The sequence below is a fragment of the Salvelinus fontinalis genome, chromosome 1 (assembly GCF_029448725.1).
Source record: "Salvelinus fontinalis isolate EN_2023a chromosome 1, ASM2944872v1, whole genome shotgun sequence".
Classification (NCBI taxonomy): domain Eukaryota; kingdom Metazoa; phylum Chordata; class Actinopteri; order Salmoniformes; family Salmonidae; genus Salvelinus; species Salvelinus fontinalis.
Window position 1 is genome coordinate 91,912,460 of NC_074665.1, and position 13,487 is coordinate 91,925,946.

General features: G+C 47.1%; 1 protein-coding gene across 2 annotated transcripts in view; it reads right to left on the reverse strand.

Annotated features, from left to right (window-relative positions):
* The window catches only part of LOC129863688 (protein sidekick-2-like), a 221,182-nt gene that overhangs the window by 78,481 nt on the left and 129,214 nt on the right, over nt 1–13,487 (reverse strand). For both annotated transcript variants that reach the window (XM_055935861.1, XM_055935854.1), the window contains exons 20-24: nt 13,446–13,487; nt 9,936–10,057; nt 9,683–9,792; nt 8,995–9,145; nt 8,479–8,716 (exon numbers count right to left, since the gene is read on the reverse strand). The exon at nt 13,446–13,487 is cut by the window's right edge and continues 150 nt beyond it. In XM_055935861.1, the coding sequence (XP_055791836.1) occupies nt 8,479–8,716; nt 8,995–9,145; nt 9,683–9,792; nt 9,936–10,057; nt 13,446–13,487 (663 nt within the window). The remainder of the gene's footprint in view (nt 1–8,478; nt 8,717–8,994; nt 9,146–9,682; nt 9,793–9,935; nt 10,058–13,445) is intronic.

The window sequence follows — 13,487 nt, forward strand, 5'->3', positions numbered from 1 at the left end:
TTACAAAGCCATTTTGGGTTTACTACCATTTTATTTGGCCATTTTTATTGTTCAGAAATGTGGTGGGTACTCTCTTAGTTCGCAGGACTTTATCCAGCTAACTGTTCCAAATGTCCGAACTGAATTTGGCAATGTCAGGTTGTGCTCTACTGTTAAGAAGTCAGGTGCAGGAGAGCGGAGAGTTGTGATCAGGCACACACTTTAATTGGCAGAAGTTACAACAGACTGACGCAACTGCGTCAAAAACCTCCAGCCAAATGGCACAAGCGCAAAGCGCGACAACAGTCACAATAATGCATAAGTTAAACAATAAACACACTCGGGTTCAACACAGTACTCGGGGAAATAAACAGCCTGGTGCGTAACACGAAACATGTAACAAAACAATTCCACACAAACACATGGGGGAAACAGAGGGAATATATATGTAGTGTGACTAGGGAATGTAAAACAGGTGTGTGGGGAAACAAGACAAAACAAATGGAACAATGACAAGTGGAGCGGCGATGGCTGAAAGACCGGTGACGTCGACCGCCGAACGCCGCCAGAACAAGGAGAGGAGCCGACTTCGGCGGAAGTCGTGACAGGCAAAGGGGCTTTTATGTACTCTGCGCCATTTTTCATGTTGTCTGTCTGTAATTGTGCAATGACTTGGTGCTGCCTATCTTGGCCAGGACCCTCTTTAAAAATTGATTTCAAATCTCAATGAGCCTTTCCTGGTTAACTTCATTGGGATAGGGGGCAGCATTGGGAAGTTTGGATGAAAAGCGTGCCCAGAGTAAACTGCCTGTTTCTCAGGCCCAGAAGCTATGCAAATATATCCAAAACTGTTAAAATAATGTCTGTGAGTAAAACAGAACTCATATGGCCAACCAGGAAGTGGGAAAAAAAAAAAAAATCCAACCAGGAAGTGGGAAATCTGAGGTTTGTAGTTTTTGCCTATCCAATATCCTGTGTCTATGGGGTCAGATTGCACTTCCTAAGGCTTCCATTAGATGTCAACAGTCTTTAGAAAGTTGTTTCAGGCTTCTATTGTGAAAGGGTAGAGAATAAGACCACTCACAGTAAGTGGCTCAGCTGAAAGCCTTTAGTTATCGAGCGGGAGCTCCGTTCCCTTTCCTTTCTAATGACAACGGAATTGTCCGGTTGGAATATTATTGAAGATTAATGATAAAAACATCCTAAAGATTGATTATATACATCGTTTGACATGTTTCTACGAACTGCAATGGAACTTTTTTGACTTTTCCTATGGACTTTGTGCTCGCGCTTTGTGTATTTGGATTACTGGACTAAACGCATGAACAAAAAGGAGGTATTTGGACATAAAGATGAACTTTATTGAACAAAACAAACATTTATTGTTTAACACGGAGACCTGGGTGTCACGACTTCTGCCGAAGTCGTTGCCTCTCCTTGTCCGGGCGGTGTTCGGCGGTCGACTTCACCGGTCTTCTAGCCATCATCGATCCATTTTTCATTTTCCATTGGTTTTGTCTTGTCTTCCCACACACCTGTTGTCAATCCCATTCATTACCTGTTGTGTATTTAACCCTCTGTTTCCCTTCATGTGTTTGTCAGAGATTGTTGTATGTCAAGTGTTGTTTTATTAGTGTATAGGTGTGTGACGGGTCCTCGTACCCATTTTATTTGATGTATGTATATTTTCTTGTGTTTGGAGCATGTCATGGACATTGATTAAAAGTCTCCATATACACTTTGTTTACTCTCCTGCGCCTGACTTCCCTGCCACCTATACACATGACGTTGACAGAATCTCTGACCTTAAAAAATGAAGTCAGCAGGAGGAGGCACTTCGTTAATGGAGGTTGAGGAACGCGTCATGGAACAAGCGGAGGAGATTGACAGTCTGTGCGCTGCCATGGATCGCATTGTCCAGAGTATGGACCGCTGGGAGAGACAGGGAGCTTTTCCAGTACCTCCACCACCACCACCTGGAATTCCTTTGAACGCTTTTCCTCCTCCGGAACAGAACAGGATCCAGTTATCCCTACCCACGGGATACAATGGAGATACTGCCAGCTGCCAGGGTTTTCTCCTAAAACTGAACTTGTATCTGGCCACGGTCTCTCCAGTACCATCAGACCGTGAGAAAAGCTCCGCCCTCGTCTCATGCCTTACCGGGAAAGCCCTGGAGTGGGCCAACGCTGTGTGTGGAGAGGATAAGGCGTTGGACCATTTTGAGGAGCTCATCTGCCATTTCCGGAAGGTATTCGACCACCCATCTGAAGGCAGAGCAGCAGGTGAGCTCCTCTATCATCTGAGGCAGGGGACGAGGAGTGCTCAGGAGTTCGCTTTGGAGTTTAGGACTTTGGCTGCCGGCGCTGGATGGAGCGACAGGGCCCTGATCGACCACTACCGTTGTAGTCTACGCGAGGACGTCCGTCGGGAGCTGGCCTGTAGAGACACCACCCTCAACTTCGACCAGCTGGTGGATATGTCCATCAGGCTGGACAACATGCTGGCTACTCGGGGATGTCTAGATCGGGGTCTGGTTGTTCCATCCTCCCGCACTCTCTCTCCCGAACCTATGGAATTGGGAGGGATGGTGCGCAGGGAGACCGGAGGGGGTACCCGCTCGAGCACCATCTATGATCGCAGAGATCACACTGCTGATCGGTGCCGGGTTGGTTCCTCTGGGAATAGAGAAGGCAGGCAGGGCACTCTGGCATCACCCCAGGTGAGTAGGCACCATACTCATCCAGAGCCCTCTGCTGCACTTATGTTTGTCTCTGTCACTTTTCCGGATTTTTCCCTGCATTCCCAGTATAAGGCGCTAGTAGATTCAGGCGCGGCTGGGAATTTCATTAATAAAAATTTTGCTCATAGTTTAGGGATTCCTGTTGTTTCTGTGGATATGCCTTTCCCTATTCATGCCTTAGATAGTCGACCAATAGGGTCAGGGTTTATCAGGGAGGTCACTGCACCTTTGTCTATGATAACGCAGGAGGGTCACAAGGAGAAGATTAGTCTTTTCCTTATTGATTCCCCTGCGTATTCTGTGGTGTTAGGCCTACCCTGGTTAACTACTCATAACCCCACTGTTTCTTGGGCACAGAGGGCTCTCACGGGGTGGTCGCGAGAGTGCTCAGGTAGGTGTGTAGGGGTTTCCGTTGGTGCTACTACGGTGGAAAGTCCAGACCAGGTTTCCACCGTGCGCATTCCCCCAGAATATGCCGATTTGGCACTCGCCTTCTGTAAAAAGAAGGCGACTCAATTACCACCCCATCGACAGGGGGATTGTGCGATAGATCTCCTGGTAGACGCTGCATATCCCAGGAGTCACGTGTATCCTCTGTCGCAAGCGGAGACAGTGGCTATGGATAATTATATCTCTGAATCCCTGCGTCAGGGGTTCATTCAGCCATCCATTTCACCCGCCTCTTCGAGTTTCTTTTTTGTGAAGAAGAAGGATGGCGGTTTACGCCCGTGCATTGATTATCGAGACCTTAATAAAATCACGGTATAATATAGTTACCCGCTACCTTTGATCAATACAGTAATGGAGTCAATGCGCGGGGCCCGCTTCTTCACAAAATTGGATCTCAGGAGTGCGTACAATCTGGTGCGTATTAGGAGGGGTGATGAGTGGAAGACGGCATTTAGCACCACCTCAGGTCATTATGAGTACCTGGTCATTCCATATGGGTTGATGAATGCTCCATCAGTCTTCCAATCGTTTGTAGATGAGATCTTCAGGGACCTGAACGGGCAGGGTGTAGTGGTGTATATCGATGATATTTTGATATACTCTGCTACACGCGCTGAGCATGTGTCCTTGGTGCGCAGGGTGCTTGGTCGCCTGTTGGAGCATGATTTATATGTCAAGGCTGAGAAATGATTGTTCTTCCAACAATCCATCTCCTTCCTAGGGCATCAGATTTCCACTTCAGGAGTGGAAATGGAGAGCGACCGCATTACAGCCGTGCGTAATTGGCCGACTCCAACCACGGTAAAGGAGGTGCAGCGTTTTTTAGGGTTTGCCAATTACTACCGGAGATTTATCCGGGGTTTTGGTCAGGTTGCAGCTCCCATTACCTCACTGCTAAAAGGGGGACCGGTGCGCTTGCAGTGGTCGGCCGAGGCGAATAGGGCTTTTGGTAAACTGAAGGCTCTGTTTACCTCGGCGCCTGTGTTGGCTCATCCGGATCCCTCTTTGCCATTCATAGTAGAGGTGGACGCATCCGAAGCTGGGATAGGAGCAGTGCTCTCTCAGCGTTCGGGTGTGCCACCGAAGCTTCGCCCCTGTGCTTTCTTTTCGAAGAGGCTCAGCCCGGCAGAGCGTAACTATGATGTGGGGGACCGAGAGCTGTTAGCTGTCGTAAAAGCCTTGAAGGTGTGGAGGCATTGGCTTGAGGGGGCTAATCACCCTTTTCTCATCTGGACTGACCACCGCAATCTGGAGTACATCCGGCAGGCGAAGAGACTAAATCCTCGCCAGGCAAGGTGGGCCATGTTTTTCACTCGTTTTGTGTTTACGCTTACTTACAGACCAGGCTCCCAGAACGTCAAGGCAGACGCATTGTCTCGGCTGTATGACACAGAGGAGCGGCCCATGGATCCCACTCCCATACTCCCAGAGTCGTGTTTGGTGGCGCCAGTAGTGTGGGAGCTGGACGCGGACATTGAGCGGGCGTCACGTGCAGAGCCCTCTCCTCCTGAGTGTCCAGCTGGTCGTCTGTACGTTCCGTCTGCTGTCCGCGACCGATTGATCTATTGGGCTCACACATCACCCTCCTCTGGTCATCCTGGGATAGGTCGGACGATGCGCTGTCTTGATGGGAGGTACTGGTGGCCCACTTTAGCAAAGGACGTGAGGATTTATGTTTCCTCCTGTTCGGTGTGCGCCCAGTGCAAGGCTCCTAGACACCTGCCTAGAGGTAAGCTTCTACCTTTACCCGTTCCTCAACGGCCGTGGTCGCACCTGTCAGTGGATTTTGTGACTGATCTTCCACCTTCACAGGGTTACACCACGATCCTGGTCGTTGTGGATCGGTTCTCTAAGTCCTGTCGTCTTCTCCCTTTGCCCGGTCTCCCTACGGCCTTACAAACTGCGGAGGCTCTGTTTACACATGTTTTCCGGCATTATGGGGTGCCTGAGGATATAGTGTCTGATCGGGGTCCCCAGTTCACGTCAAGGGTCTGGAAGGCGTTCATGGAACGTCTGGGGATCTCGGTTAGTCTTACCTCAGGTTTTCACCCCGAGAGTAATGGGCAGGTGGAGAGAGTTAACCAGGATGTGGGCAGGTTTCTGCGGTCCTATTGCCAGGACCGGCCAGGGGAGTGGGCGAAGTTCGTGCCCTGGGCAGAGATAGCCCAGAACTCGCTACGTCACTCCTCCACTAACCTTACCCCTTTTCAATGTGTATTAGGGTATCAGCCGGTTCTGGCTCCTTGGCATCAGAGTCAGACCGAAGCTCCTGCGGTGGACAATTGGTTTCGGCACGCTGAGGAAACTTGGTAAGGCAGCCCAGGTCCACCTTCAGCGTGCCATAAGGCGCCAGAAAATTGGCGCAGACCGTCGCCGCAGTGAGGCCCCGGTGTTCGTACCAGGGGACAGGGTCTGGCTCTCGACCCGAAACCTGCCCCTCCGCCTGCTCTGCCGGAAGCTGTGTCCGCGGTTTGTGGGGCCGTTTAAAGTCCTGAGGAGAGTGAACGAGGTATGTTATAGATTACAACTGCCCACTAATTACCGTATTAACCCCTCGTTCCATGTGTCTCTTCTCAGGCCGGTGGTGGCTGGCCCGCTCCAGGAGGCTGAAGTGCGTGAAGTTCCTCCGCCTCCTCTAGACATCGAGGGGTTCCCGGCGTACTCTATTCGATCCATTTTGGATTCGAGACGTCGGGCGAGGGGCCTTCAGTACCTCGTGGACTGGGAGGGGTACGGGCCGGAGGAGAGATGCTGGGTTCCGGTGGAGGACGTTTTAGATCCTTCCATGTTAAAAGAATTCCACCGCCTCCACCCGGATCGCCCTGCACCTCGCCCTCCGGGTCGTCCCCGAGGCCGGTGTCGACGCGCGTCGGGGGGGGGGGTAATGTCACGACTTCTGCCGAAGTCGTTGCCTCTCCTTGTCCAGGCGGTGTTCGGCGGTCGACTTCACCGGTCTTCTAGCCATCATCGATCCATTTTTCATTTTCCATTGGTTTTGTCTTGTCTTCCCACACACCTGTTGTCAATCCCATTCATTACCTGTTGTGTATTTAACCCTCTGTTTCCCTTCATGTGTTTGTCAGAGATTGTTGTATGTCAAGTGTTGTTTTATTAGTGTATAGGTGTGTGACGGGTCCTCGTACCCATTTTATTTGATGTATGTATATTTTCTTGTGTTTGGAGCATGTCATGGACATTGATTAAAAGTCTCCATATACACTTCGTTTACTCTCCTGCGCCTGACTTCCCTGCCACCTATACACACGACGTTGACACTGGGAGTGCCCTCAGATGAAGATCATCAAAGGTAAGTGATTATTTTAAACGCTATTACTGACTTTTGTGACATCGCTCCTTGGTTGGAAAATGGCTGTATGGTTTTCTGTGGCTAGGCGCTGACCTAACATAATCGCATGTTGTGCTTTCGCTGTAAAGCCTTTTTGAAATCGGACAGAGCGGCTGGATTAACAAGAAGTTTATCTTTTATTGTATGTATGACACTTGTAAATTGAATAATGTGTCCCTGAACAAAGGGGAGGTCAAAATCAAAAGTGACAGTCAGTATCTGGTGTGGCCACCAGCTGCATTAAGTACTGCAGTGCATCTCCTTCTCATGGACTGCACCAGATTTGCCAGTTGTTGCTGGGAGATGTTACCCCACTCTTCCACCAAGGCGCCTGCAAGTTCCCGAACATTTCTGGGGGGAATGGCCCTAGCCCTCACCCTCCGATCCAACAGGTTCCAGACGTGCTCAATGGGATTGAGATCCGAGCTCTTCGCTGGCCATGGCAGAACATTGACATTCCTGTCTTGCATGAAATCACGCACAGAACGAGCAGTATGGCTGGTGGCATTGTCATGCTGAAGGGTCATGTAACGATGAGCCTGCAGGGAGGGTACCACATGCGGGAGGAGGATGTGTTCCCTGTAACGCACAGCGTTGAGATTGCCTGCAATGACAACAAGCTCAGTCCGATAATGCTGTGACACACCGCCACCCCAGACCATAACGGACCCTCCACTTCCGAATCGATCCCGCTCCAGAGTACAGGCCTCGGTGTAACGCTCTTTTCTTCAGTATGGACATTGCAATTTATTGCCCTGGCCAGATCTGCATTCCTCATGCCTCCTTGCAGCATGCCTAAGGCACGTTCAGGCAGATGAGCAGGGGCCATGGGCATCTTTCTTTTGGTGATTTTCAGAGTCAGTAGAAAGGCCTCTTTAGTGTCCTAAGTTTTCATAACTGTGACCTTAATTGCCTAACGTCTGTAAGCTGTTAGTGTCTTAACGACCGTTCCCACGCATGCTACTTAATTGTTCATGATTCATTGAACAAGCATGGGAAACAGTGTTTAAACCCTTTACAATGAGATCTGTGAAGTTATTTGGATGTTTACGAATTTTCTTTGAAAGACAGGGTCCTGAAAAAGGGACTTTTCTTTTTTGCTGAGTTTATATGTGATGTTAAAGCTTTTGATTCTGATTCTGAAGATGTTGCTGGAGTGAGTGGAAAAAAGGAAAAAACACAGAGGAATTCCACATTGTAGCCCATGTGTTCCCAATTTCCTCCTCTACTCCCTACTCCCTAAAGTCTGGTAACCACAGTGACTGCACCAACGAAGAGAGAGAGAGAGCGAGAGAAGGCAGACAGACGGGTTGATGTCTGTTTCATGTGTCTCCATGAAGTAGAAAGAGTAAAACTACCTTGGCCCCCATGCCATACACGTGGATAGCTAAACAGGTAATATGGAGGAGGTCTGGGCCAAACCCACATATGGGTGAAAATAACCTGCACACAGTGTTGTGTGTGACTGAAACCTGGAATTATAGATCAGAATACTGGTTCTGTAGATCAGAATACTTGTTCTGTAGATCAGAATACTGGTTCTGTAGATCAGAATACTGGTTCTGTAGATCAGAATACTGGTTCAGTAGATCAGAATGCTGGTTCTGTAGATCAGAATGCTGGTTCTGTAGATCAGAATACTGGTTCTGTAGATCAGAATTCCGGTTCTGTAGATCAGAATGCTGGTTCTGTAGACATAGGCCATGCCTTTTAAGTCCTAAATTAATGAAGTGTGTAGGTCAAAGGCCCCCAAATTAAAGACTGAACATCAGTGCTGTGTGTGAGACTCCACCAATTGTTGAGATGTGAACAGTATATTAACCAGATATAACAGCATCTACCGTATACAGAGTCTGCATCCCAAATGTCACCTTATTCCCTATGGACCCTGGTCAAAAGTAGTGCACTATACTATATAGAGAATTAGGTGCCATTTGGGACAAAGGCAGTGTGATCTCACCAGACTCCCTGGTCCTTCCTCGGACAGGCTGGCTCCAGGGCCCGGCCCCGATGCCGTTGAGAGCCTGAACCCTGACATCGTATTCTGTCCACTCCTCCAGGTCCTCGATGGTGAACTCCCTTTCCAGACGGTCAGCGATCACATGGGTCAGCGCCCTGCCCTGGGAGCCTGTGCGGGAGTACTGGACCCGGTATCCCACCACCTCTGGGTCCCCATTGTACTCCCACTCTGGTAGGGGCTGGGGGGGTAAGAGGTGGAGGTAGAGGTGGGGAGGGTGAGAGAGGGGAAGAGAGGGAGGGAGGGAGGCCCGCGAGAGGGAGGGAGAGGGTGAGGGAGAGAGGTAGAGGGAGAGGGAGAGAGGTGGAGAGGGAAAGGGTGAGAGAGAGACAGAAATGAAAGAGAGAAAGGAGAGAGAAATCCACAATAATTAGTATAAATCAAACAGCCAGTCATCATCGCTTGATGATGAAACCAGAGCATCACATCATAATGTCAGTCTGTTGAGACGTCACGTACCACCCATCGGATCCACAGACTGGTCTCGCTGGCCGTGCGCAGGGTGACGTTAGCGGGGAACATATCTGGACGAGCCTGCAAGGTCTGGATCTTCCTTGAGGGCTGACTGGGAGGACTAGTCCCCACAATGTTCACCTGACGTATACGGAACCTACCGAGGGGGAGGGAAGTAACAAGAGCAAAGTCATCACAGGAGAGGTCCATAGGCCCAGAGGGCTCACGGCTCTATTCATTACATCTAAACTAGACTAGACTAACAGAGATCATGAAGCTGTATTGTTTTGAGTTAATGGGTCCCAGGAGTCTGTATAAGATGTTAGAGGTTAGGTACACTACCTGTAGAAGGGTTAGAGGTTAGAGGTTAGGTACACAACCTGTAGAAGGGTTAGGGGTTAGAGGTTAGGTACATTACCTGTAGAAGGGTTAGAGGTTAGAGGTTAGGTACACTACCTGTAGAAGGGTTAGGGGTTAGAATTTAGAGGTTAGGTACACTACATGTAGAAGGATTAGAGGTTAGAGGTTAGCTACACTACCTGTAGAAGGGTTAGGAGTTAGAGGTTAGGTACACTACATGTAGAAAGGTTAGGGGTTAGAGGTTAGAGGTTAGGTACACTACCTGTCGAAAGGTTAGGGATAAAGGTGTTTATGGGTTAAGTATGGTAGAAGGTGTAGGGGTTAGTTACACTACCTGTAAAATGTGTATGGGTTTAGTCCTGGCACCTCCAGGGATCGGGCATCAGGCTCGTTGGGCAGCTGGTGAACAATCACCCAGTCCTCATTGTCTCCTATCACACTGACCTATACACAACAACAACACAACAAATAGTACACTATAAGTAGTGCAGTAGGGAAAAGGAAGCCATTTGGGACTCAACCATAGTCGATGTTGGTCACAGATCAGGGGAGTGGTCAGACTCTTTCTCTGGGGGAGAAGACCTTACCTGGGCCTCTACCTGCCAGCGAGAGATGGAGGTCTTTCCATCGTAGCCGGGTTTGAACTGGAGAGTGATGGATCGAGGGCCGATGTTGGAGATGGCCATGTTGGTGGGAGGACCAGGCAGCTCTACACACACAGACAGAGACAGAGACAGAGACAGAGACAGAGACAGAGACAGAGACAGAGACAGAGACAGAGACAGAGACAGAGAGAGAGAGAGAGAGAGAGAGAGAGAGAGAGAGAGAGAGAGAGAGAGAGAGAGAGAGAGCCAGACAGGGCCTTTAATACAGTAAAGAGTTGAAGTAATGAGTCGACAGAAAACCTAATACAGTGGTATCTATGCCTAATGCAATGTTGTTTTTGACTTGAGTTTTTTTACATTACATTCTTTATCTTTTAAATCCTTACGGATTCAGGACTATGCTTCTACTACATTAAAATGCTAAAGATTTAAGGTACTTCTCCAATACTTCTCCAATAAGTTTAAACTAGAGACATCTGTTTGTTTTGCATTGGATGCGTCTTAATTCACATTGCTCTCCCTCATCTGCAGTGAAAGGTTATAGAGGTAGAGCGGTGTTTGTCAGCCCATGAGACATCCCGAAAATCTGTCTTCTCACAAAATCATCTGTAGCGTCCGAACGGTTTGACCTACAAAACTATTATGGAAAGATGAGACTCCCACGAACATGATAGTGTTCTCCGTTTTGCCCTACGACCCTCACAAGCGTCGCAGAACTCGTCTGAATTCGGTACAGCTGATCTGCCAACTTCTTTCTGTAGCGTCCAAACAGTTTGGGCTGAACACTAATATGTGACTCTCACGAACATGCACAAGTCTGTTGTTTTTCTCTAGGATGCCCACAGGCCTCACAAGACTCATCTGAAGGTCCCCCGGTACCAGTTGAAATTAATGTAAGTACAGTATACATGGAGACTGTTTAATGCCAAAAAATAAGGGGTTAAATAAATGTACAAAACAATAACAAATGTTTCCTGATCTTTCTTATATCTCTCACTTCAGAACAAACTTCCTTTAGATTTTTGGGGGACTATCTGTTGTTGTCCCCCTCCCCCCCCCCCCCCCCCGATTTAGATAGGGCTCGGACTCTTATGGGTTAAAGTTGTGGGTTAAAGTTTAATTTATGGGTTAAAGTAGACTACAGGGAAATCCAGTACTTTGTGACAGTACAGCCTTGTGGTCTAAAATGGATACTGCACTGGTGATAAGCCAATGCTGTTGAGTAGCAGTATCTCGCTCTCATGGAAGTTTCACTTCACTCAACTCGAAGTTCTGAGATAAGATAAAACAAAACGTTTTAGATCAGCGGGTAGAGATGGGGATCTTGGAAAAATCTCTTACATAGAGATAGCCCTATACACAGTATGCCAATTCATGATAAATATTTACATTAGGATATTGTATTTTTATTTAAGTTATGAAAAAATTAAAAATACAATATCCTAATTTAAATGTTTACTATTATATCATGAAGTTGGCATACTGTTTATAGGGATAAAAAAAACTGCCAAATGAATAGCAATTGCCTTTCATCTCACTTTTTACATTATGGATGGCTTATTCTCTGCAAATCCTGCTGGAGAAACAGCTTAATATGACAAAGAGTCTGTTCAAGTATGTGTGTATGTGAGTGCGGTATTCCAGGAGCTTCCAACACCCAGCCGGAATCAGCAGAGTGCGGTTCCCGCATCGGACTCAAACACATAAAGAGGAACATCATCGTGGACTACGATGGACCGCTAAGATTAGTTTGAGGTAACTCACGATCAAATGATTGTGGATCACAAGCTGCTACACAATTACAGTTATTTGCCTGTAAGTTACCGTACAGTGTAGCCTACATTGGAGAAAAAAACTCCTGTTGGTTTTACGGTAACTTACTGGCAGCCAGTTACCTGTAAGTTACTGCGTCAAAACGTTTGGGAACCCCTGCCCTAGGGTACTCAGTGGAGGCTGCTGAGGGGAGAATGGCTCATAATAATGGCTGGAACGGAGCAAATGGAATGGCATCAAACACCTGGAAACCCGTTTTTTGATGTATTTGATAACATTGCATTTATTCCGCTCAAGTCATTACCACAAGACCATCCTCCCCAATTAAGGTGCCACCAACCTCCTGTGAGGGTACTATATAGTGAAAGGGGCCATCTCTTCAAGTTGATGTAGTGGGTCTATTGGCACATAGACTATATTCCTGGAATAGTAAAAGCATCACATTTAAAGCTGAAATATATCACTTTTTGAGCGACCTGAGACAAACCACATAGAAATGTGCGTTATAGATATGTAATTCCCATTGAAAGCAAGTTTAAAAGAGGTAGATCTGTTCTATGTGCACTATTTCTATGCTTTCCTGTTATAAAGTTTCGTTGTTGCGTCTTTTACTTTTGGTTTAAAACATCAGCTTCAAACAGCTGAACATTTTGGTTATGGAAAATATATTTCACAGCGGTTTAGATGGTACAATGATTCTTTACACTATACTTTCTTGTTTTGTCACATAAACTGAAATTAGGTGATTTATTAGAATTTTAGCAACATGGAAATGGCTGAATGATTTAAAATAACTGTCCAGTGTTTACATATTTCTGTGAAATATTACCTATAATTAATTACAATATGAGTAAAATAGCTTTCCTTCAACAAATTGTAATTGAGTATGTTAAAAAACAACTTTTCTGATATGGAATTGTGTGGGCTTGTACCAGTCATAAAACATATTAATGGGAGTAGACCGCTGATTGGCCAGCTCATTCTCTTCAGGAGGATAACATCATCCTCTATGAGGAAATAGCAAGCATTTTTGAAACGGTCTGTTTGAGATAGAAGTTTGAGGTGGGGTTTTGAAGTGTTTATACCTTGTCCACAAATACGAGTATACGACGAATAAACAACATTATATTGTAATGAGTGAACAGAATATTAACTTTTAAAGGTGACATTTTCAATGAACAGTTAGGATACTTTAGATCATTAGCATGACTGGTTATACAGACAAAAGCACAGAGTGTGAGATCTCTAAGGTGTGGATGTAGAGCTAAAGTTACAGTTAAAGAGTTGAAGTAATCACCATTCTGGAAAAATAACCATAACTCTATACTGTACAAACTGTAACCCTCGATAGAATGGGTATTTTTACTTGACAGCTCTGAAAGACACACTGTATAGTGTCTGGGGGAGCCGCAGGTGCAGTAATAATGTACTGGAGGTCTTGTATTTCTATAATACACTGTACCGTGTTTTAATTGGAAATTGTGAACTGGAATTATCCTAAATGGTCTCGATGGGCTCTTACTTTTGAGCCATGTGTCATTACTGACCTGGAGCTACACACCAGGGACTGAGCCATGTCCCGGTACTGACCTGGAGCTACACACCAGGGACTGAGCCATGTGTGGGTACTGACCTGGAGCTACACACCAGGGACTGAGCCATGTGTGGGTACTGACCTGGAGCTACACACCAGGGACTGAGCCATGTGTCGGTACTGACCTGGAGGTACCCCAGAAGAGATTGTGGAGGAGGACAGTTTTC